This window comes from Bufo bufo, chromosome 8 (assembly GCF_905171765.1).
Source record: "Bufo bufo chromosome 8, aBufBuf1.1, whole genome shotgun sequence".
NCBI lineage: Eukaryota > Metazoa > Chordata > Amphibia > Anura > Bufonidae > Bufo > Bufo bufo.
In genome coordinates this window covers 98,998,990-99,025,871 of record NC_053396.1, presented here as the reverse complement: position 1 = coordinate 99,025,871, position 26,882 = coordinate 98,998,990, and the positions used below count along the sequence as shown (strand labels likewise).

The following is a 26,882-nucleotide window of genomic DNA, read 5'->3' as shown; positions in this document are numbered from 1 at the left end:
GAAGAAAGTTATAGAACTTGTAGACAGGAGGATGGCATTTAAACTGTTCACAAAGGCAGCAAACGGATGTTTTGGCAGATATAATGATAGGTTGCTTTCAGAGTAATAGAGTTATTGATAAAAGTATTTTAGTAGCCCTTTTACAGGTTGGATTTCCACCTGGAGATGTGTAGTAGCTGAAGCCAAGCGTCTTGTCTAATCATAAATTTCTTCTGTTGGAGGAGTCAACCAGTCTTAAATGGTCACTGTCATTTCAACAAATTGTATATAAATCAATTGTATAGGTAAATATAAGAAACTTTGTAATATACAGTATCTTATCTGAACAAAATGCTTTTTGTCTCCTCTCTGTTTCTTCAAGCTCTTTTTGTCTTTATCACTATAACATCTCCATAGTCTTTTATGTTATTTCATTTTTCAGTGAGCAGACAGTCCGTCTTGTCTTTCATAAGGGACTTAGCAGGGAATGTTCGTTTGGGAGAAGTAGAAAGAAGCATTTTTCTCTTATATTACAAACTTTCTTATGTTCACTATATTACTGTTGATTTAAGCAACATTTTTTTAAATGGTAGTGGTCGTTTTAAAGAGAGTCTGTCAGCGTTTTTGACCATGCTAAACTGCTGGCAGCAGTAGTTAGGGGCTGGGAAGTGCAGTATAACCATACATTTTGTGAAGCTTTTATTATCAGGAGTGGTGTGAATGTAAAGGTGAACAGGGTGGTGCTGCACTGTGAAGTGCTCTCTGCATATTGCTGCTTCACAAGCCCTCCCCTCTGCTCTGAGTGACAGCTGCACTGGCCTCCTCATTGGATGCTGTAGCTGTCACTCAGAGCAGTGGGGAGGGCTTATGCAGCAGCTTAATGCAGACAGCACTTCACAGTGAAGCTTTATATCCGTTGCACTTGCAGGAGCAGCACCTGGCAGAATAAATCTTATATTCATACTACTCCTGATAATAATAAAAGATCCACAACAGTATGTTTGTACCGCTTTCCCAATCCTCTATATAATGCTGTCAGCAGCTTGGCACAGTCAGAACTGCTGACAGACCCCTTTTAAGTCCATCCACGAAGAGCAGTATTGAGACAAATCACATTGTTTGGTTACAACATACATACATATATCTGGGTTTAGGCATTAATCAGCAACTAGGAATGGGAATGATCTGTCATGATTTGATTTTCAGATCCATTTCGACTGCTTCATGCCTCTAGACCTTTGGTAATTGATGTGTAAATTTCCATTTTGACAGTGTCCCTGGACAGCCAAGAAGCTCACATAATCTACCAACCTGACCTCATCACCGTCTCAGAAATCAGGAGCCAAATAGAAGCAGCTGGATTTACAGCATCCATAAAGAACAAACCGCTTCCAAAACTGGGAGTCATTGACATTAGACGCTTAACTAATGGTAATGGAGATGTAGCACAGGCCAGACCAAAGTCTCTGAGTGACTTAACAAGTGCTGTATTCCAGGTGGACGGCATGCACTGCAGGTCATGTGTCGTGAACATTGAAAGTAACATGTCTTCTCATCCTGGGGTGTCCAGCGTTGAAGTATCATTAGAAAAGAAATCCGCGGTGATCAGTTATAGTCCAAATGTCCTTAGTTCAGATGCTCTATGTAGGGCTATTGAATCCTTGTCACCAGGCACTTTTAAAGTCAGACTTTGTAATGGCCTGCCCTGTGGTTATCCTTCCATTGTCCAGTCTTCATCAGAAACCAGTAACGCGGAGCAGCTATCTTCTGACCGGACACACCAGGAGCCTTCCTCTAAAGTCACTGTAGTGAACATTGAAGGGATGACTTGCAATTCTTGTGTGCAATCTATTGAGGGCCTCATCTCTAAGAAGCCAGGTGTAAAATCTATCACTGTGTCTCTGACAAATAAAAATGGGACAGTGGCATATGACCCTCTTGTGACCAGCCCCGAACTTGTGCGGGCAGCCATAGAAGATATGGGATTTGATGCCTCGCTACCTGGTAAGCATAGTTGTTTTACTACTGTGTACCATCTCATGTATCGGCTGTACTCACTGAAAAGTAAGTTGTATCTCTGCATGGTCACATTACATCTAGTCATGGAACTCCTATTTCTTGAGTCTTTAGGTTGCGTCTGGGCCAATGACTATCAAATGAATGACAAGGCTTAAGGTGCCTATGGACATTACACGAAGACTGCCCAAATCTTCCACTTTCAGCTGGACTAGCAAACATTTAATATGTATAGGTGCCCTGAGTCCCCCTCCAAAGGCAGATTTTGGGGGAAAGAAGGATCAGGCATGTTGGTTTTCAATATTCTCAATCCTTTGTTCCCATGGGTGATAAGCCATTGCCGGAGGTGTCTGCCAGCGACTTATTCCCCTTTTCCAGGTGGTGTGCATGTACATAGGGGAGACTGGAGGAATAGCTATCTGAGGCCGTGTTGCCCTCTGTGTTGGAGGCTATATTGACTCTGTCACAGTTTTTGTAATATTTGCCATGACTGAATCCAAAGGACCCCATAATAAGTTATTGGGGTCTGTTGGGCACAGTTGTTGTCCAGCATGTGACAGAATGGTCACAGCTTGAATTCAGTTTTTCTGCTGTTATAAAGGAATGGAAAAACGGAGAGCCTAATGTATGTGACCATAGCCTACGATGTATGCTAGGCTTTACAATGAAGGGCAGGGTTTCCATAGCAAGGGCAGTTGGTATTTAGTGGCTATCCGCTCTGACTGATTGAGGGACTCCCAAACGGTGAAACAGCCCCCTTCACGGCATAGTCCAGTCCCCCATACCAAGATCAGCTAAGCCCTGAAATGAATCCAACATACAAAAACAGAAAGTTAGTGAGCTGTTCCCTGTCACTGCTTTCCAGGACAGAAGGTCCCCTCGCTGCTGCTTCTAGTTCTGTCAGTCTCAGCAGTGACATATTCCCAAGCCACTGAGGCCAATGAAAGTCTCAGAAGTGCACATAACATTGGACGGGGCGCACACTTCCTGTCCCTAACCCCTTTAATGGACACTTTTGTGCTGATTTTTTTTTTAAAATGTTCATTTGCTTCCTAAATGAAAAATGATGCAACTTTCGAAATAGTCTTCATATACAATTTCCTACTTTTGCTTCTTTAAAGTATAAGTCCTTCACCTGCTGTTGCTGCTGAATCTTCACTGCTCTGTGCTGCGGTTTCTGACGACTCTCTGCTCTCCCCGTCCCTTTTCTAAGGGTAAAGGTCCTTTTAGGCTACTTTCACACCTGCATTAGGTGCGGATCCGTCTGGTATCTGCACAGACGGATCCGCACCTATAATGCAAACACTTGTATCCGTTCAGAACGAATCCGTTTGCATTACCATGCATTTTTTTGTTCATGATGATGCAAACGGATCCGTTTTGACTTACATTAAAAGTCAATGGGAGGCGGATCCGTTTTCAATTGCACCATATTGTGTCAGTGAAAACGGATCCATCCCCCATGGCTTACATTGTAAGTCAGGACGGATCAGTTTGGCTCCGCATCGTCAGGCGGACATCAAAATGCTGCAAGCAGCGTTTTGGTGTCCGCCTCCAGAGCGGAATGGAGGCTGAACGGAGGCAAACTGATGCATTCTGAGCGGATCCTTATCCATTCAGAATGCATTGGGGCTGAACTGATCCGTTTTGGGCCGCTTGTGAGAGCCCTGTAACGGATCTCACAAGAGGACCCAGAAATGCCAGTGTGAAAGTAGCCTTAAACCAACCGATTATCAGACTTTTTTTTTTTTTTTTTAAATGCTTGTTTTCAATAATCTGTCTGTGTAAAAGTTGTCGGCAAACACTACTTCATTGTGTGATCATGTCGTTCTGCCGACACCAAGAATCCTTGTTCCTGTGCAGGAGATTGTGCTGTGTAAACAACGATCTGCTGCACTGGAACAATGATTTTCTGTGGGGATTATCGAATTCTGTCCTCATACAGCGGAAGTGATTTCTGCATGTAAATGCAGCCCTTATCTCCACTGATGATCTGCCAGTTATCAGCTCTTTAGAGATAGCAGCGGGGAGGGGGAGAAGGTTGTGAATGGCAGAATATGGAGATGATCCAAGGAGGGCAGTTCACAAAGGCAGTAATGGAGAGCACACACAAGGTAGTATTCAGGGGGAAGGCAGCAGCTTCCTGGACAGATCCAACATGTGTTACTGAGAGAAGTCTGATACTAGGAGCAAGAAGATTGCAGCACACAGTTTTTCTTGTTGCTTTTAAATTTTAATTTAACATTTTTGTCATCACATAATTAGAGTTCCAGTGCAATTTTTCACAGCTATATGCATAGAAGAGAATGACCAGACGTTTCGGCCTTTCACGGCCTTCCTCAGTGGTCTTAAATCTATAAAAATAACATATATTTGTATGAATTATATGACATATGCATTAGGATCATGATTAGATGAGGACGAAACTAGAGAAAATCTTTGGTATATATACATTGAACATAAGGAAAGGAATTATTTACAGAGAATATAGAATAAAAACAGTTGATGGTTTGTTGCCATCTAGGAGTGAACATGATTTCTTCAGCGATTATGTTTGGAATCAATAGAATTTAATATGCTGCTATAGGTAGATGTATTAGTGTATGTGGTACATTACAGTGTCATAGTCGCACTGATGGGGGTATAGCCCAAGACAGGACACACTCGCACAAGTTAATAAGAATTGAGCATAGATGATCCATCAGGTAGGTTAGGGGATCATGTGAAATGTCAATCTATATATATGTATATGGAGTCAGTGCAATGTGTCCTGAGTTGGGCAGTCCCCTGAGTGCAAGTATTACAAGCCATTATGAGGAGACAGTTCAACAGTCATTATAGCTGCCGGGTATAACATCCTGACCAAGCCTGGCAAAAGCTACATGGGAAAACATAAAGAAACATAGAAAAGCCATAATGTTATATAGAGAGGACTCCCGTGGTTACCTGTCCAGTGCATCCAGCGCAAGTGCCTTACTACACAGCATCCAAGGTAACCACGGGAGTCCTCTCTATATAACATTATGGCTTTTCTATGTTTCTTTATGTTTTCCCATGTAGCTTTTGCCAGGCTTGGTCAGGATGTTATACCCGGCAGCTATAATGACTGTTGAACTGTCTCCTCATAATGGCTTGTAATACTTGCACTCAGGGGACTGCCCAACTCAGGACACATTGCACTGACTCCATATACATATATATAGATTGACATTTCACATGATCCCCTAACCTACCTGATGGATCATCTATGCTCAATTCTTGATAACTTGTGCGAGTGTGTCCTGTCTTGGGCTATACCCCCATCAGTGCGACTATGACACTGTAATGTACCACATACACTAATACATCTACCTATAGCAGCATATTAAATTCTATTGATTCCAAACATAATCGCTGAAGAAATCATGTTCACTCCTAGATGGCAACAAACCATCAACTGTTTTTATTCTATATTCTCTGTAAATAATTCCTTTCCTTATGTTCAATGTATATATACCAAAGATTTTCTCTAGTTTCGTCCTCATCTAATCATGATCCTAATGCATATGTCATATAATTCATACAAATATATGTTATTTTTATAGATTTAAGACCACTGAGGAAGGCCGTGAAAGGCCGAAACGTCTGGTCATTCTCTTCTATGCATATAGCTGTGAAAAATTGCACTGGAACTCTAATTATGTGATGACAAAAATGTTAAATTAAAATTTAAAAGCAACAAGAAAAACTGTGTGCTGCAATCTTCTTACTACTATAGCGCGACTGAATAAGTCCTTGCAGGCACCAGTGAACCAAACTGGAGTGCGGTACTCCAAAACTCAACACTGATACTAGGAGCAGGCTGATTACAGGTTGGCCTGTCAGTGACATTGAAGTGAGACCCACACTTATCTGACATTGGTGGGATATTCTAGCAATAGGCCATCAGTGTCCAGGATGGGAATACCCTAAAACTCTAAGGCCTCTTTCAGATGGGCGTTGCGGAAAAGGTGCGGGTACGTTGTGGGAACATGCACGATTTTTCCGTGCGAGTGCAAAACATTGTAATGCGTTTTGCACGCGCATGAGAAAAATCACGCATGTTTGGTACCCAAACCCGAACTTCTTCACAGAAGTTCGGGCTTGGGATCGGTGTTCTGTAGATTGTATTATTTTTCCCTTATAACATGGTTATAAGGGAAAATAATAGCATTCTGAATTCAGAATGCATAGTAAAATAGGGCTGGAGGGGTTAAAAAAAAAATTAAAAAAAATTTAACTCCCCTTAATCCACTTGATCGCGCAGCCGGCATCACTTCTGTCTTCTTTCTTTGCTGATTGCAGAAAAAGGACCTGTGGTGACGTCACTCCGGTCATCACATGGTCCATCACATGATTCATCACCATGGTAAAAGATCATGTGATGACCGGAGTGACGTCACCACAGATCCTTTTCCTGCAATCAGCAAAGAAGTAGACGGAAGAGATGCCGACATCGCGATCAAGTGGATTAAGGTGAGTTAAATTATTATTATTATTTTTTTTAACCCCTCCAGCGCTATTTTACTATGCATTCTGTATTCAGAATGCTATTATTTTCCCTTATAACCATGTTATAAGGGAAAATAATAATGATCGGGTCTCCATCCCGATCGTCTCCTAGCAACCGTGCTTGAAAATCGCACCGCATCCGCACTTGCTTGCGGATGCTTGCGATTTTCACGCAACCCCATTCATTTCTATGGGGCCTGCGTTACGTGAAAAACGCACAAAATAGAGCATGCTGCGATTTTCATGCAACGCACAAGTGATGCGTGAAAATCACCGCTCATGTGAACAGCCCCATAGAAATGAATGGGTCGGGATTCAGTGCGGGTGCAATGTGTTCAACTCACGCATCGCATCCGCGCGGAATACTGGCCCGTGTGAAAGGGGTCTAAAAGTGCCATAAACTGTTAACTTTAGTTTATTTTTGTCAATAAGCTCATTTAGGCCCCATTCACATGACCACATTTTTGGTCCACATTTTTTGCAGATCAGAGTCTGACCCATTCATTTTAATTTGGCTGCAAAAGATGCGAATAGCACACTGCAGTCCCGCAAAGAAGATAGCACATGTCCTATACTTGTTTGTTTAACGTAATTGGGCCTAATTAAGTTCTTTCCTTTTATTTTTTGGCTACTTTCACATTAGCGTTTTTTGCGGATCCGTCATGGATCTGCAAAAACACTTCCGTTACAATAATACAACTGCATGCATCCATCATGATCGGATCCAGTTATATTATGTCTTATATAGCCAAGACGGATCTGTCATGAACGCCATTGAAAGTTAATGGGGGAAGGATCCGTTTTCTATAGTGTCAGAGAAAATGGATCCGTCCCTATAGACTTACATTGGGTGTCAGGACGAATCCGTTTGGCTCCGCTTCGTCAGGCGGAAAGCAAAATGCTGCAGGCAGAGTTTTGGTGTCCACTCCAGAGCGGAATGGTGACTGAACGGAGGCAATCCGTTCAGTATGCATCAGGATGTCTTCAATTTCCATTGAAATGTTTTAATGCCGGATCCGGTACCAAGTGTTCAGGAAATTGACGCATTGACGGACCCGGTTTTCCGGTCTGGGCATGCGCAGATCTTTAAAAATGTGAAAATAAATAAATACCGGATCTGTTTTTCCGCATGACACTGGAGAGACGGATCTGGTATTTCAATGCATTTGTCAGACGGATCCAGAAACAAATGATATCAGTTTGCATACGGATTTCCGGATCCTTCTAACGCTAGTGTGAAAGTAGCCTTAGTTTGTATTGATAAATCAGAGACTAGGGCTGAGTTGATGCCCCCTTTATGCGGCCCCTGCAGGTAGGTATTATCACTAGTAAAGATGTCAGGTAGGTAATGTACTGAGGGATCTGCTGCTGGCTTCTCACTACAGGACCTCTAAAAGCCAAATCCAATTGTCTCCAGTATTTGTTCTCAAGCATTTATTACTGCTCAGATCACTTACAGTTCTCATGTAATGTGTAATATTGTAGTGCTAAAAGCAGTAAAACAGCCAGTTTCCTCTTCTGCCGTGACATGCTGAGTGCGTAGATTGCAAAAAAGGGATTAAAATGCTGATGATGGGAGCTCTGCGCTAAAGCAGTGTCCGTATTATACTTTTATTCTGGAGAACACATGTGACCAGGCTACTTTGTTATCCCCATACAGTACGTCAGTGGGAAATATACAGACTTTGCCGTAGGTTTCCTTGGCCAAACCTGTGTCGAGAGACTTCCCTTAAAGGGTTTGTCTAGGATTATTTATTTTTTTATTCATCTAACTCAGCGGAACCTGTGTGAAAGGGAATCTTTACTAAAGCCTCATTCACATGTCAGTGATTTCCATCAGTGATTGTGAGGCAAAACCAGGATTAAGGCCTCCACTGACATAAGGTATAAGGGAAAGATCTGCTCCGGGTTTTTGCTCAAAATCACTGTTAGAAAACACTGACGTGTGAATGAGGCATAGGGCTGGGTTCACATCTGCGCTGTCAACTCCATCATTCTGTTCCAGTGGAGGAACAGACATAGCCGGATGCCACTGTGCACCGCCGGATCCCCATTCACTTTATTGGGATCCTGCTGTAATCTGGCCACTTTCCGGCATACGTGCTGACTTTCAGCCAGACAAAAAATGTTGCGCAAAGCATAGCAAAAAGGCGGCATGTATGCCGGATACAGTGACTGGATTACAGTGCTGGAATTCACAACGCAGATGTGAACCCGTCCTTACCTGCTCCCCACTGTTCTGTAGCTCTGTCAGCTTCTGCCCTGGCAGTTGTAGAAGGGGACGTCTCTAACCTCCACTCGAACCACAAGTGGGGTGGTGGGAGAGAGAGAGAAAGGGGCGCACAATAGGATAGTACGTTCGAATAGAGCAAGGCGCACCTTATTGAGTTGTGCTACAAATAGGCACAACTCTGTTGTAGATATGAATGGAGTAAAATCCAATTCCACAGGGCTGCAGCCGCAGGTAATATCTCTCCTGGAAAGGGGGTCCAATCCTCCAGAGAGTGCTTGTCGAGAAGAAAAGATGCTGCAATGGCGCAAATCCACTGGTGGAAACGGACATGAAACTTCGATCTGGATATTCCTTTTTTTATTTAAAGAAAGTGCATAGCTATGTAAACCTTTTACATAGCTATGCACTTTCTTTAAATAAAAAAAGGAATATCCAGATCGAAGTTTCATGTCCGTTTCCACCAGTGGATTTGCGCCATTGCAGCATCTTTTCTTCTCGAGCTTCTGCACTGGGTCAGACTGCAGCCAGTGACTGGCCTCAATAGTGATGTGTTCCCAAGCTGCACATGTCCTGCTTGGAGACACATCACTGCCGAGGCCAGTCACGTGGCTCTGTCCATGCGGACGTTGACAGATGGTGGCCTGGAAGTCCAGTGAAAACAGCATGGGAGCCACAGAGCAGGTATAAAACTCTTCACAGGTAGTGCTGGGAGGGGATTTAAAATAATAATAATAAAAAAAAAAATCCTAGACAAATTTTGAAATTACAGTTTGACAAGGAAAAAATAGGACTTAAATGGGAATTAAAGGGAACCTGTCACCGGGATTTTGAGTATTGAGCTGAGGACATGGGTTGCTAGATGGCCGCTAGCACATCCACAATACCCAGTCCCCATAGCTCTGTGTGCTTTTATTGTGTAAAAAAACCGATTTGATACATATGCAAATTAACATAAGAGTCATATCTTACTTGTGTGACCAGAGAAGAGTCATATTTTCAAGCTCTGACACATCTCTGGTTAATTTGCATATGTATCAAATAGTTTTTTTTACACAATAAAAGCACACAGAGCTATGGGGACTGGGTATTGCCGATGTGCTAGCGGCCATCTAGCTACCCATGTCCTCAGCTCTATACACAAAATCCCGGTGACAGGTTCCCTTTTAAAAAAAAAAAAGGACTTGTATCTGAGTTGTAGTGATTAGACATGGCTGGAGCATGTTATTTTTGCTGGAGAAGGAGACATCAGACGCATGGTTCAAAGACCGCTGCCGGTAGCCTGGAACCAACAGTAGAAGACTTCTAATTCCCTGCCCCACCTTCTTCTGTGACTAGCCATTCACTTTGATGTTTAGAAAAAAAAAGAAATGTTAAAAGAATAAAAAACGATTGATCTGTGATTGTGTGACGCCAATTACATAATGGTCTTCAGTGTCATTCAAACATTAGATGCTGCAGAAGTAGTGTATTCCAGGTCACGTATTTTCATGCTGGATCCTGACAAACTGATGGCATCAGTGTCAGTCCTGTGAAAAGTTATGGGATTTTGCAGTCTTGATTCATTTCTCCTTAGGTAACCAGAATATAGTGATATTTTGACGTATTAGTATATAATTCTGTTATACTAGATAACCTGGCATAACATTCTTGATTGTTAAAAGCCTTTCTTTATTCACCTCACATTAGACCTTTTACCTGAAATTACTCTGGAACCCACACAGAAACCTCAGCGCAATTCTTTCCACCCAAAAGAAGGCTTCAGCAAAGACTCCCCGGAGCACAGCATTCAGGAAACCAGAACTACCAACAAGTGTTTCATTCAGGTCTCTGGCATGACGTGTGCATCCTGTGTTGCAAACATAGAAAGGAATCTCCGCAGGGAAGAAGGTCAGTTGATGCAGATTATGTAATGGTTTTGGGAAATCTGCGCTGTAGTTGCATATGCCCCCACTAGCCTGTCTGCATTAGGTAACCTTTTTTATGTATGTTCCAATATATCCACACCATATCAGTGCTCCAGACTAAAAAAAATACCTAGTAGCCATTGGCTCCTGAACTAAAATATTTAGGAGCCAAATTAAATTTTTAGTCGCCAAATCAAAACCGAATCAAAATTTTGGTATCGTGACAACGCTACGCCGATCAGATCGGCGTAGGGTTGTTTCGATACCAAAATTTTGATTCGCTTTAGTCACCATAAAAAAGTATTGTGATACTCAATACCGTGCAAAAAAAATTAAAAACACACAAAAAAAACAACGCGTGCATTTCGCATTTTATGAAACGTTCGGCCCATAATAGAACAGTCCTATCCTGTTTTTTGGGGTGCCAAGGTGACAAAAAAATGGCGAATGCTCACCGCATAGGAGATATTTTTTAATAATTGAATAGTTTGGACTTTTCGGACGCAGCGCTATGTAATATGTTTATTTATTTATTGCTTATATATTTTATATGTAAAATTGGGAAAGCGGGGATTTAAACTTAGCATGCTACGGTTTTATCTCCGGCGAAAAAAATTGAAGACTTGCCTGAATGCTGAATCCGGCATTTTTCCCCATAGGAATGTATTAGTGCCAGATCCGGCATTCAAAATACCGGAATGCCGGATCCGTCCTTCGCATGCGCAGACCGGTAAAAATGTGTAAAAAGATACAAGACGGATCCGTCTGTCCGCATGACAAGTGGAGAGACTGATTCGTCCTTGCAATGCATTTGGGAGATGGATCCGGATGCGTCTCACAAATGCTTTCAGTCACATCCAGATCGGCGGAACTGCCTGCCGGATCACACTGCCGCAAGTGTGAAAGTAACATAGTAACATAGTACATAAGTAGCCTTAGTGTTTTTTTTATTTTTTACTTACTATTAGCCCCCTTAGGGGCTGGAACCCTTGTCCTATTCACGCTTAGGCGCTTTCACATGGGAAAGATTTCTGCGCGGGTGCAATGCGTGAGGTGAACGCATTGCACCCGCACTGAATCCGGACCCATTCATTACTATGGGGCTGTGCACATGAGCGGTGATTTTCACGCATCACTTTTGCGTTGTGTGAAAATCGCAGCATGCTCTATGTTTCTTTTTTCACGCAAAGCAGGCCCCATAGAAGTTAATGGGGCTGCGTGAAAATCGCAAGCAAGTGCGAATGCGGTGCGATTTTCACGCATGGTTGCTAGGATGAAAGTCTATTCACTGTGTTATTTTCCCTTATAACATGGTTATAAGGGAAAATAATAGCATTCTTTAATACAGAATGCTTAGTAGGTCAATATAATAAACATTATATACACCCCAGTATAATAAACATTGGTGGCGCAGTGCGCCCGCCGCCCCCCCCCCCCCCCCCAACACCCCAGTATAATAAACATTGGTGGCGCAGTGGGCTGTGCCAATGAGGGTTAAAAAAAAAAAAATTAACTCGCCTCCTCCAATTGATCGCGTAGCAGCCGGTCTCCTGTTCTTTCTTCAGGACCTGTCGTGACATCACTGTGCTCATCACATGGTACATCACATGATCCATCACCATGGTAATGGACCATGTGATGAGCTCAGTGACGTCACCACAGGTCCTGAAGAAAGAACAGGAGACCGGCAGCTGCGCGATCAATTGGAGGAGGTGAGTGCCCACTGCGCCACTAATGTTTATTATACTGGGGTGTTGGGGGGGGGGGGGGGGGGGAGGGCGCTGCTGAGAAGAACATCGGCGGCGGGACAGTGAACTATCATCTCCTGTGCCCGCCGCTGTATTCAACTGCAGAGCTGCGGCGGCGGGTCTAGTCGCAAATGGCGACAAGACTAAAAAGTCGCCATCTGGAGCCCTGCATATTATGCGGCTTTTAGAGCAGATTTGTTTTTGGCAAAAAAAAACACTATAGTCACTATGGCAACACATGGTCCCCCATCAGCTTCTGTGCACCCAGCCATCCTGTGATGATGTCTTGTCTCTTGTCGTATATGACTGCTGTAGGCTCTGATTGGCTGCAGGGGACGTATGTGACGACATTTCCTTGCAGGAGTCCAGGTCTATAGAGAATGATAGGCACCAGGGGAGGAGAGTATAGTGTGTTTTTATTTTCCTTTTTTTTTTTTTTGGGACTGAAAATTGGGAAATCCACACCACAGATCATTTTCCACAATGAAAATTTACGCATCACATAGATGAGACTTGTAATCTCAATCACTTTGCTGGTACTATAATCCGCTGTGGATTTTACATCTGCAAATCCCTAAAGGTCCACTAACCCTAAAATAGGCATATGTAATGCTAGTGCAGGAAATGTTATGAGCGTTGGCTGGCCTAGGTGTTTGGGCCAACTAATAACCAGAAAGCTGACTAGTCAAGTAGAACAGAATAGGCATTATCCATTGTACAGCTTGATGTATTTTGTTGTGGATGTGTAAGAAAATGCATTTATTATAACTTTATATTTGTGCCATATAAGGAGAAATTTTAATGAATTCTTGTTTTACGTTCATTACTTTATTTAGCAGGGCTCTTACTTTCAACCTTTATGTCCACATATGACCCTGAGTCAGTGAGGCTAACCGATGAATAGGCACCACCCAGATTTAGCCTTTCTCTTTTACTTCAGAATTAACAGGTAGATTAATTCATCAGTCCATGTTACCATCTATAGTAAGTGAAGGTTTGTACAGTTTTGAACTGCAGTACTGTGCAAACGTTTGAGGCAGGTTTGGAAACAATGCTGCAAAAGTAGGAACACTTTCAAAAATAGAAGTGTTAATAGTTTCTTTTTATATCGATTTAATAAAATGCAAAATGAATGAAGAAAAGAGAAATTTTAATCAAATCAATATTTGATGTGACCATCCTTTGCCTTCAAAACAGCACCAGGTACACTTCCGCACCGTTTTTGAAGGAACTCAGCAGGGAGGTTGTTCTAAACCAACTATAGATCTTCTTCTATTGATGTAGGCTTGCTCAACTTCTGTCTCTTCATGTAATCCCAGAAAGACGGGATCATGTTGAGATCAGGGCTCTGTGGGGGCCATATCATCACTTTCAGGATTCCTTGTTCTTTAGGCCCCTTTCACACGAGCGGGTTTTTCGCGCGGGTGCAATGCGTGACATGAACGCATAGCACCCGCACTGAATCCTGACCCATTCATTTCAATGGGTGTGTACAGGAGTTATTTTTTTAGTTTTTTTTTTTCACGTTCTATATTCTGCGTTTTTCACGCAGCCCTGGCCCCATAGATGTGAATGGGGCTTCAATGAAAAACGCATTGCATCCGCAAGCAGGTGCGGGTGCGATGCATTTTTCACTGATGGTTGCTAAGAGATGTTGTTTGTAAACCTTCCGTTTTTTTATCCCGCTCGTGGAAAACGCATCAAAACGCATTGCAACCGCACGGAAAAAAACTGAACGCAATCGCAGACAAAACTTGCTTGCAAAATGGTGCGAGTTTCACTGAATGCACCTTAACCACTTACCGTCACGCTAACGCCGAAAGGCGTCATCTCTGCAGCGCTCCCAGGTCACACTAACGCCGATTGGCGTCATCTCGCGTGAGCCGAGATTTCCTGTGAACGCGCGCACACAGGCGCGCGCGCTCACAGGAACGGAAGGTAAGAGAGTTGATCTCCAGCCTGCCAGCGGCGATCGTTCACTGGCAGGCTGGAGATGTGATTTTTTTAACCCCTAACAGGTATATTAGACGCTGTTTTGATAACCGCGTCTAATATACCTGCTACCTGGTCCTCTGGTGGTCCCCTTTGTTTGGATCGACCACCAGAGGACACAGGTAGCTCAGTAAAGTAGCACCAAGCACCACTACACTACACTACACCCCCCCCCCCCCGTCACTTATTAACCCCTGATCACCCCATATAGACTCCCTGATCACCCCCCTGTCATTGATTACCCCCCTGTCATTGATCACACCCCTGTAAAGCTCCATTCAGATGTCCGCATGATTTTTACGGATCCACTGATAGATGGATCGGATCCGCAAAACGCACACGGACGTCTGAATGGAGCCTTACAGGGGCGTGATCAATGACTGTGGTGACCACCCCATATAGACTCCCTGATCACCCCCCTGTCATTGATTACCCCCCTGTCATTGATCACACCCCTGTAAAGCTCCATTCAGACGTCCGCATGATTTTTACGGATCCACTGATAGATGGATCGGATCCGCAAAACGCATACGGACGTCTGAATGGAGCCTTACAGGGGCGTGATCAATGACTGTGGTGATCACCCCATATAGACTCCCTCATCACCCCCCTGTCATTGATCACCCCCCTGTAAAGCTCCATTCAGACGTCCGCATGATTTTTACGGATCCACTGATAGATGGATCAGATCCGCAAAACGCATACGGACGTCTGAATGGAGCCTTACAGGGGCATGATCAATGACTGTGGTGATCACCCCATATAGACTCCCTGATCACCCCCCTGTCATTGATTACCCCCCTGTCATTGATCACCCCTTTGTAAAGCTCCATTCAGACGTCCGCATGATTTTTACGGATCCACTGATAGATGGATCGGATCCGCAAAACGCATACGGACGTCTGAATGGAGCCTTACAGGGGCATGATCAATGACTGTGGTGATCACCCCATATAGACTCCCTGATCACCCCCCTGTCATTGATTACCCCCCTGTCATTGATCACACCCCTGTAAAGCTCCATTCAGACGTCCGCATGATTTTTACGGATCCACTGATAGATGGATCGGATCCGCAAAACGCATACGGACGTCTGAATGGAGCCTTACAGGGGCGTGATCAATGACTGTGGTGATCACCCCATATAGACTCCCTGAACACCCCCCTATCATTGATTACCCCCCTGTCATTGATAACCCCCTGTAAAGCTCCATTCAGACGTCCGCATGATTTTTACGGATCCACAAAACGCATGCGGACGTCTGAATGGAGCCTTACAGGGGCATGATCAATGACTGTGGTGATCACCCCATATAGACTCCCTGATCACCCCCCTGTCATTGATCACCCCCCTGTAAAGCTCCATTCAGACGTCCGCATGATTTTTACGGATCCACTGATAGATGGATCGGATCCGCAAAACACATACAGGCGTCTCCCTGGAGCCTTCCAGGGGGGTGATCACCCCATATAGACTCCCTGATCACCCCCCTGTCATTGATCACCCCCCCTGTCAGGCTGCATTCAGATGTCTGTATGATTTTTACGGATCCACGGATACATGGATCGGATCCGCAAAACACATACGGACATCTGAATGGAGCCTTATAGGGGGGTGATCAATGACAGGGGGGTGATCACCCCATATAGACTCCCATGCTGGGTGAGAGAAATATCTTGGCAAAAGACCACTTTTACTATTTTTTTTATACAAAGTTGTCTTTTGCCAAGATATTTCTCTCACCCAGCATGGGTATATGTAAAATGACACCCCAAAACACATTCCCCAACTTCTCCTGAATACAGAGATACCAGATGTGTGACACTTTTTTGCAGCCTAGGTGGGCAAAGGGGCCCACATTCCAAAGAGCACCTTTCGGATTTCACCAGCCATTTTTTACAGAATTTGATTTCAAACTCCTTACCACACATTTGGGCACCTAGAATGCCAGGGCAGTATAACTACCCCACAAGTGACCCCATTTTGGAAAGAAGACATCCCAAGGTATTCGCTGATGGGCATAGTGAGTTCTTGGAAGCTTTTATTTTTTGTCACAAGTTAGTGGAATATGAGACTTTGTAAGAAAAATAAATAAATAAAAAGAAATCATCATTTTCCGCTAACTTGTGACAAAAAATAAAAAGTTCTATGAACTCACTATGCCCATCAGCGAATACCTTAGGGTGTCTACTTTCCGAAATGGGGTCATTTGTGGGGTGTTTGTACTGTCTGGGCATTGTAGAACCTCAGGAAACATGACAGGTGCTCAGAAAGTCAGAGCTGCTTCAAAAAGCGGAAATTCACATTTTTGTACCATAGTTTGTAAACGCTATAACTTTTACCCAAACCATTTTTTTTTTTTACCCAAACATTTTTTTTTTATCAAAGACATGTAGAACAATAAATTTAGAGCAAAATTTATATATGGATCTCGTTTTTTTTGCAAAATTTTACAACTGAAAGTGAAAAATGTCATTTTTTTGCAAAAAAATCGTTAAATTTCGATTAATAACAAAAAAAGTAAAAATGTCAGCAGCAATGAAATACCACCAAATGAAAGCTCTATTAGTGAGAAGAAAAGGAGGTAAAATTCATTTGGGTGGTAAGTTGCATGACCGAGCAATAAACCGCTAAAGTTGTGGAGTGCCGATTTGTAAAAAAGGGCCTGGTCTTTAGGGGGGTATAAACCTGTGGTCCTTAAGTGGTTAAACGCATCCAGACCTAATCCGTATAGTTCGTGTGAAGGAGACCTTACGCTGAAGATAGTTCTTAATGACATTGGCTGTATGTTTGGGTTTATTGACCTGCCGTGGAATAAATTTGGAGACAATCAGACCCCCCCCCGGATGGTATTGCATGATGGGTTAGTTTCTGCCTATTTCTCAGCATTGAGGACAATATTAATCCAGACTAAATCTCCAATTCCATTTAGGCTCCATTCAGATGTCCGTTGAATGGTCCGGATCCGTTCCGCAATTATGCGAAACGCGTGCGGACCAATTCATTTTCAATGGCCCCGGAAAAGATGCGGACAGCACACAGTGTGCTGTTCGCATCCGCACTTCCGTAATGCGGCCTCGAACTTCCGGTCCGCGGCTCCCCAAAAAAATAGAACATGTCCTATTCTTGTCCGCAATAGCGGACAAGAATAGGCATTTTCTATTATAGTGCTGGCCATGTGCACTTGCGGACGTGTGAATAGACTCAAATGCAGCCCAAACTTGCATGGAACCTCCACCACACTTCACTGTGCCTGCAGACATTATTGTACTGCTTTCCAGTCCATTGGTGAACAAACTTCCATCTGTTAGAGCCAAATAATTCAGATTTCAACTCATCAGTCCAGAGCACCTGCTGCCATTTTTCTGCACTCCGGTTTTCATGGAAGAATTGATGTGGAGACAAGGGCTGCATTTCAGTAAATGGAGTTGGGGATTTGGTCAGGATGTTCTTGTTGCTGAGAAATACAGGCAGATACCATCAGACAGGCGTCAGACTAGCTCCAAATTTATTCTGCAGCAGGACCCAACACATACATCCATCGTTAACGATCTTCAGCATAAAAAAGAACAAGGAAACCTGGAAATGATGATATGGCCCCCACAGAGCCCTGATCTCAACCTCTTCGAGTCTGTCTGGGATTACATGAAGAGACCGAAGGATCTGAGCAAGCCTACATCCACAGAAGATGTGTGGTTAGTTCTGCAAGATGTTTGGAAAAACTTCCCTGCCAAGAAAACTGTGTGCATGTGTACCTAAAAGAATTGGAGCTGTTTTGAAAGCAAAGGGTGATGACACCATAAACCGATTTGATTAAAATTTCTCTTTTCTTCATCCCTTTGCATTTTTTGAATTGATAGCAATATACTATTAACACTTCTATTTCAGAAAGCAGTCTTACTTTGCAGCCTTTTTCACACCTGCGCAGTACTGTTTATGCAGAAGACATGGTCGGTAACTGGTGGGTATTCACTCTATGTTTTACTATTTTTTAGGTATTCATTCCGTTTTAGTAGCTTTAATGGCAGGCAAGGCTGAAGTGAGATACAACCCAACGATTATACAGCCCGCAGACATCGCTGAGCTCATCCAAGAACTGGGCTTCGAGGCAACTGTACTAGAAAACTATGACGAAGGAGACGGTGTCCTGGAGCTGGTGGTAAGCTAATCTTGTTTCATGTGCATTAATCCAATAATTGGTATTTTCATTCTCTGTTTCATAGTTGGACAGTTGAAGTTATGCTGCAGTCAGTCGAGGACCCAGAGAATCTAGAAAACTCTGCATTTAACAATAGCATTAAAGGGGTAGCCTTACCAAGACAAATACTTTTAAATAGAAGATGTGAATCTGTCTTTTCAACCCCTAGTGATCAGCCCTTATTGCCGGGAAAGCCGCTTCTGAGGAAATGTGGCATCACATGCTGACCATTCAAATCAGCTGACTGGGCCAACCATAGCACAGTCCACACTTACAGAGCGGCTGTCTATCCCACCTCACTGAGGGAGGTCATGTGGGGAAACAACACTTTCAAGAACAATTTTTATTTGTCCAGTTGTCATACATTATGTTCATTTTCTTAGACATAACAACAAGCATGGTTATTCTTAATGGCCTTGCTTGAATTACTATCAAAATTCTTTGAGTCCTTGACAAATATGTCTAGTTTGGCGATACAGAATCTTGGCACTGGGCAAATTTACCATTTAGGATTCTTAATGGAAGTATCCAACCCTATAAAAAAAAATGTACTTAATCAACTAAAAAAAAGTCTAAACTAATCTGTTTTGTTTGTGTATTTTTATTTATTTTTTTACTTTTTTCCTATTTGCTTTTTTATTTCATTTGGAAATGTAGTTTAGTTGGTTATTTCATGGCCTTTTCTTTGAATGGGGGCATGGATAAGTAGTGTAAGTTGTGGAGCTGCGGTGCACCAATGGCCTAGAACAATACCCTGGAGCACTAACGCTGTAATTGTGGACTCATGCACACAAGCGTATTTTCTTTCCTTGTCCAATCCAGTTTTTTTTTTTTTGTTGTTTTTTTTTTTTTTTTGTTTTTTTTTGGGGGGGGGGGGATTTGGGTGTCTGCAAAAAAAAGTTATTTGTGTGCATTCCGTTTCCGCGTGTCGGTTCCACAAAAGAATAGAACATGTCCTTTTATTGTCCACATTACGGACAACGATAGGGCTGTTCTATTAGGGGCCAGCTGTTCTGTTCCGCAAAATACGTAATATACACAGACATCATCCATATTTTGTGCAGATCCGTGTTTTGCGGACCGCAAAATACATACGGTCGTGTGCATGAGCCCTGTATAGCAACATGGATTTGAGTGATTAATGTATTAAGGCCTGGTTTCAAATATTCCTTGATTAAGTACAATTCAGAAATAATCCAGGAAGAGTGAGAGGCATCCTTCACAGATTCCATTAAAAAAATTCAACAAAAATAAGAGAATAAGCGATGGTCTCCACATCCACATTTTTTTAAACTTTGTTATACATTTTGATCAAAATACATAGATCCACTCATGACGTCATGGTGGACTTTTTGAGTGGGTTCCTACACTAATTTGGTGCAACATCACATGGTGACTGCTTCCTCAACACAGCAGCTGCAGGCACCCCCTTGGTACTGGGCCACACCAAACTATGGGTACAGCACCGCTGCGTGCTGCTCTGTTTTATCTGGTAAATTGCTGAGCTCCCTGTTGGGATACTCGACAGTCCCAATTATACTCAATGTTGTGTTTTGGTTTGTTTTAGTTTTTTGCTTTGATTTTCTACTCCTAGGATTGAACAGAAAAACTGAGACAGGTGTGATTGTAGCTTAAAAATATATATGCTGCTTATCACAGGGAAATACCATTTGGCACACTGAGCAGGTGAAATTTGGTGTTTCTTAGCAAGTGTTACTTTGCTGCTTAATTCATTCATTTAAAGAGTTTGTGATATTAATGCTTTTTTTTTTTGTCATTTTACAGGTTAGAGGGATGACCTGTGCATCCTGTGTACATAAAATAGAATCATGTCTGATGAAAACTAAAGGGGTGCTGTACAGCTCTGTAGCCCTTGCAACAAATAAAGCTCATATTAAATATGATCCAGAGATCATTGGCCCTAGAGACCTTATAAAGATTATTAATGTAAGTGTGTACTAATTTTAGCTATACGTTGTGTGGAGGATGTAGAAATGTGGCTACTAACCTTATTAGTATAACTAAACACAATGCAATAGCAATCTGCAAACACTGAATATATAGATTGTAAATTTAACTTGTGCTATATTCACTACATAAATGAATATACCGTACATAGCAAATACATAATGGATCAAAATCATTTGTGCCCATCCACCACAACAAGGAGATCTCCTTTAAATGGGACCCTACTCTATAATGACTCCCCTTCTTATACCAACAGGCCTCCGGTTATATAATGCACTAATTAAAGCACAACCAAGATGGAGGCAGCCACACCTCCAAAACCTTTAGTATAGACTAGGGTTGAGCGAACACGAACTGTAAAGTTCGGGTTCGTACCGAACTTTACGGTGTTCGGCACCTGAATATTTCAGTGAAAGTTCGGGTTCGGTGTTCGGGTAATATTAATATACCATCAGATCGGAGTTTTCTCCAATCCGATGGTATATTTTAACTTTAAGCGTCCCCATCACCATTGGAACGCCTCTATGTTAGAATATACCATCGGATTTGAGTTAGATCGTGAAAACTCAGATCCGACAGTATATTCTAATATAGAGGCGTTCCCATAGTGATGGGGACGCTTCAAGTTAGAATATACTGAGAACTGTGGACATAACTTCCCCCTGCTGCCTGGCAGCACCTGATCTCTTACAGGGGGCTGTGAACCGCACAATTAACCCCTACTCCTCCTACTGGTAAGTGAAAGGTCTGTGCGGCGCATTGCTTATAGCACAGACCTGTCACTTACTAGTAAGAGGAGCGCCCGGCCGGCCACAAACAGAGCACGTAAGTATAATGCTGCTAAAAGTGCTAAGTAACCATGGCAGCCAGGACTGCAGTAGCGTTTTGGCTGCCATGGTAACTGATCGGAGCCCCAGCGATTAAACTGGGACTCTGATCGGAACTGCCGCTCCTCTGCCATTAATGATTGAGGAAGGGGGGTTGCCGCTGCCACCAATGATTTTAATTAGGGGTTGGGGGGGGAGGCCGCACTGGACACCAATGATTTTAATGGGGGGGGGCCGCACTAACCACCAATGATTTTAATAGGGGTTCGGGGGGCCGCACTGGCCACCAATGATTTTAATACTGGGGAGGGAGGGCGCACTGGCCACCAATGATTTTAATACTAGGGAGGGGGGGGGTTCTGGCCCCTGCTGCCTGGCAGCACCCGATCTCTTAAAGGGGGCTGAGATCCGCACAATTAACCCCTCAGGTGCGGCACCTGAGGGGTTAATTGTACAGATCACAGCCCTCTGTAAGAGATCGGGTGCTGCCAGGCAGCAGGGGCCAGTTATGTACACAGTTCTTAGTATATTCTAACTTGAAGCCATGGGAACGCCTCTGTGTTAGAATATACTGTCGGATCTGAGTTTTCACGATCGTGAAAACTCAGATCTGAAAAAGCTAATACTATTATTTTCCGTTATAACCATGTGACTTCAATGGGGTTCGGGATCAAGTTCGGGTCCCGAACTCGAACTTTTTTTTAAAGTTCGGCCGAACTCCCCGAACCCGAACATCTATGTGTTCGCTCAACTCTAGTATAGACCTTTTCTCTTATAATAGAGATGAGCTAATTTTCGCCTATGAATTTTGTTCACACTTCGTTTGTTGGTTAACGGTGACTTGCGTTATGGATTTCGTTACCACGGACCATAGCTCAATTCTATGACTGAATGCATGACGGAATGCCTTTAGAGGCATTCCGTTATTCATTCCGTCATAATAGAAGTCTATGGGCTGCAAAACAGATCCGTTCCGTTTCCGTTATGCAGGGGAGTCCATAGACTTCTATTATGACGGAATAAATAAAACTCCAGTGAGCGTGGTGGCTTCCTGGCAGCTTACCAAGAACAGCGCCATACATTGTATAGTGGCTGTGCTTAGTATTGCAGCTCAGCCCCATTCAAGTCAAGGGGGCTGAGCTGCAGCTAGGCTATGTGACCGATTTGCAGTGACATCACTGGCCTAGGAAGGGGCCTAAATGCTCATGGAGCACCACTGCCTCTTCTAACAGCTGATTGGCTGGGTCCCAAGGGTCTTACCCCCACCCATCTGAAGACCTCTTATGAGGATAGGTCATCAGTATCAATTCCCAGATAACCCCTTTAAGCATTTCATTTTTCTTCTTTTCCAGGATTTAGGATTCAGTACATTGTTAGTTAAAAAAGACAGATCTGCAACTCATTTGGATCACAGGACTGAAATACAGAGGTAGGTATTATTTCATATGTTTTCATTACATGATTATTATAGACGCACTTCATAGATTTTTTTTATCCCCTCCATTTGTAATTGTGATCTCTGGTACTTCTGTTATACCACGACTCTGAAAGTCCATTTCTGTAAGCAGGAATGCATAAAGAAACTGGCTTCTGGTCCACAGATAAGTACGATTTGGATAGTTGGAGTCACGTGGTATTAGGGCTGTTTCACAAGAGCGACTCTATTGCGGAAAACACGCTGTGTATGTGAGTGTGATTCTCCGTTCTGGACTTGCGGGAGCTCACGGCATTATCATGATTTATAACGCTGTGTGCCTCTGCGTCACCTTACCTCTACAGGATCATAAAATAAAGCTGTCACTATGATCCTGTAGAAGTGTAAGGTCAAGCAGAGGCAGACAGCGTTATAAATCAGTATAATACAGTGTGCTCCTGCAGGTCCAGAACGGAGGATCACGCAAATGGAAGAACCAAATGGAGACTGAAAATTAGGGAATAAAACTTTGATGGTTCTACTATTTATCCAATCACAATTGGAGAAGGATTTTTTTCTTGTGAGGGATCTATACATATACTGAAAGCTTAGGTTATGTTTAGTTATATCCTCCAGTTATACAGTGATAAATATTAAAAGCAACTTACTAGAAAGTGCAGCGTCTCCTAGTGTTCCTTAAGGCCCCTTTCACACGAGCGAGTTTTCCGCGCGGGTGCAATGCGTGACGTGAACGCATAGCACCCGCACTGAATCCGGACCCATTCATTTCAATGGGTCTGTGTACATGAGCGTTGTTTTTCACGCATTACTTCTGCGTTGCGTGAAAATCGCAGCATGTTCTATATTCTGCGTTTTTTTTTCACGCAGCCCTGGCCCCATAGAAGTGAATAGGGATGCGTTAAAAACGCATTGCATCCGCAAGCAAGTGCACATGCAAGCGTTTTTCACCGATGGTTGCTAAGAGATGTTGTTTGTAAACCTTGAGTTTTTTATCACACACATGAAAAACGCATCAAGACGCATTGCACCAACGGGGAAAAAACTGAACAACTGATCGCAAACGCAGACAAACTTGACTGAACTTGCTTGCAAAATGGTGCGAGTTTCCCTGAACACACCCTGAACGCATCCGGACCTAATCCGTATCGTTCGTGTGAAAGAGGCCTAAAGGGTTTGTCTCAGTAAGTGCTTTGTATTAACTTTGTCGACATGATCAATGCTGTTTGTTGAAGTGAGACAACACCTTTAACATGGCTTGAGGTTATTATGGAATTCTTCTCCTGGCCCCAAACTGACCCTCTTTGAAGTAGAACTAGAGAGTTCACCGCAGGAAAGAGATTTTTCATGTGTTCCCGTATTTCATTAATTAAATGTCCATCTTTGTGAAATGATTAGGTGACAAACCTATTAATGCTGTCTACCTGTGGCATTTGTAATATTAGTTTTGTATATGGGACATAATAATAATATTTATTTATATAGCGCCAACATATTCCGCAGCTCTTTACAAATTCAGTGGGTTCATGTACAAAAGAAAAGTAACTGGCTACACTAGTAACTGAAACACTAGAAGTCAGGGCCCTGCTCTCAAGAGCTTACAATCTATGAGGAATTGGGGGTGACTCATAAGATAGTTGATTGTGATAAGTAGGATTGAACTGAAAGGAGTGGTGCTGGTCGATCTGCTTCTGGTTTGGGCCTGTTAGAGGATTGAGTTTAGGCCAGAGGAGTTGGTGGGGAGAGGTTTACTTGGGGAATAGTCAGTTTAGGTAGCTTGATATGCCTGCCTGAAAAGATGTGTTTTTAAGGCACGTTTGAAGGTGGAGAAGTTGTGGATTGATTTGATATTCTGGGGAAGAGTATTCCAGAGAGTAGGCGCAGCTCGAGAAAAGTCTTGAAGACGGGAATGAGAGTTACGAATTATGAAGGATATTAATCTTAGGTCGCTAACAGAACGGAGAGCACGAGTAGGGTGGTAGATGGAGATGAGGGAGGAGATGTATGGAGGTGCAGCACTGTGGAGAGCTTTGTGGGTGGGGGGGAGAAGTTTGAACTGTATTCTGTAGTGGATGGGCAACCAGTGAAGTGACTGGCACAGACTAGTAGCATCAGTGTAGCGGTTGGATGGATAGATGAACCTGGCTGCAGCATTTAGGACAGACTGAAGAGGGGAGAGTTTAGTTAGAGGGAGACCGATTAGTAATGCGTTGCAGTAGTAGACGACAATGAATCAAGGCAACAACAAGAGTTTTTGCCGTTTCCACCGTAAGAAAAGGGCAGCTTTTACAAGTATTATTGAGGCACAGTACAATGCTGGTTGTGGATTTTCTAGTAGATGAGCAAGTGGATATAAAGTGAGTTTTTTTGACCATTTTTCATAGTCCTTGCAATTGCTAGATTTTAACATTTGTGACCATCTTAAAGGGACTCTCCAGGACTGAAAATAGATGGCTGCTTTTTACCAAAAACAGCCCACACCTGTCTGCAGGTTGTGTGTGGTACTTCAGCTCAGCCATGTTCACTTAAATGGGGTTGAGCTCTAATACCAAACACTGGTAAGACACACTGGGGGACATTTATCAAGACTGGCGTTCCCATAAGCCATTCTTTATCTCTCTGCATCAGAGTGAGATGTGCCTAATTTATAGAGGCAGACGACTAATAAATTAGTCACATCTCTGGCAGTCCGTGCACCAGAAACTGACATCTACGGCAGCTTTTTTACACAACAGTAGTGGCATAAATCCTTTAAAAAATGACCCTAACTGGGAGTCATTTATCATGGCCCCTTATGCCAGTTTTTAAAATGCTTGCGCACCTAAATTTAGGCACACACAAAGTTTTTACACCGTCCTTGTCACTGGGAAGTGGCGGTGAGAGTTGGCGGAGAGAGGTGGAACGCTATAGCCTCTGGTAAAATTCAACAACATTCACGCTTGTATGAAGCTTAAATGAAGATTGAAACCTACTCCTGTGAGTAAGCACTGGAAGTGACAGGATGGCAAGTGCAGTACAGTGCAGGTCTACAAAGAAAGGGAGGGATTTGGAGCTTTATTCCATGGTTACAATTCTTACAAAGGAAGAAAAGAAGCCTAAAGAAATCCATGAAAGGATGAATGCTGTATATGTTGATGATGCACCTTCTTACTTCCAATTCAAGTTTTGGGCCAAGCAGTTTAAATGGTGTAGGGAATCAACTGAAGATGAACCCCATTCAGGGTGACCTGTCGAAGCATCTTCAGAGGAAATGTACAGGCCATGGTTTTGGAAGATTGTCGGGTCAAAGTCTGTTAAAGCTCATGAATTAGGTATTTCAGCTGGCACAGTTTCCAATATCATTTATGATGTTTTGATGATGTCAAACGTCAGTTCCCAGTGAGCGCCACAAATGTTGACGTCTGAGCTAAAACACTTGTCGCCAGCAATTTAGTGAATTTAGTCATGCTTAGAGAAAATCCAGGAGACTTCTATTCTCTAAGTATTATGGGTGATGAAACATGGTTCCATCACCATTATCCTGAGACCAAACAGGAATCCAAAGAAATTTCATGTGCTGCAGTCAGCTGGAAAGTTTACTGGAGACACGTATGCTTCTTCTGACTAAAGGGATTTTAAGAAGTGGACAGCGCCTCACCATTAGGCAATCTTTTGAATGCAATGAAAAGTCCAGCTCACCACCACATAAAAAGGATTTTCTTTGGTGCACGTGTGGTGTGGAGAAGCTCGCCAATGCATAGAAAAAAAATTCAGCATGAATCATGGCATGACCGACAGCTATGCATTTCATATTATTCAATCCTTCATCAAAGCTTCAATGTATGAAAGCATAATCTGAAATGTATAGCTGTTAGTCTTGCTGTGATTCATGCAGAAATCTTTTTAATGTTGGACAGTAATGTGAACATTTTCTGGGAAATCATAATTGTGCTGGCCGGCACATTGCAGTGCACGGGAGCTACGGAGCCAGTATAGCACAGCAAGCTATGTTCTTTCCCTAACTTAGGGCTCATTCAGACGGCCGTATCCTGTCCGCAAAAATGCGGATCCGTTT

General features: G+C 43.0%; 1 protein-coding gene across 1 annotated transcript in view; it reads left to right on the top strand.

Moving 5' to 3' along the window:
- ATP7A (ATPase copper transporting alpha) overlaps positions 1-26,882 on the top strand; it is a 125,326-nt gene that overhangs the window by 52,758 nt on the left and 45,686 nt on the right. Inside the window, exons 4-8 of the mRNA XM_040406495.1 lie at positions 1,252-1,983; positions 10,445-10,645; positions 18,399-18,562; positions 20,387-20,548; positions 22,749-22,825. Coding sequence (XP_040262429.1) covers positions 1,252-1,983; positions 10,445-10,645; positions 18,399-18,562; positions 20,387-20,548; positions 22,749-22,825 — 1,336 coding nt within the window. The remainder of the gene's footprint in view (positions 1-1,251; positions 1,984-10,444; positions 10,646-18,398; positions 18,563-20,386; positions 20,549-22,748; positions 22,826-26,882) is intronic.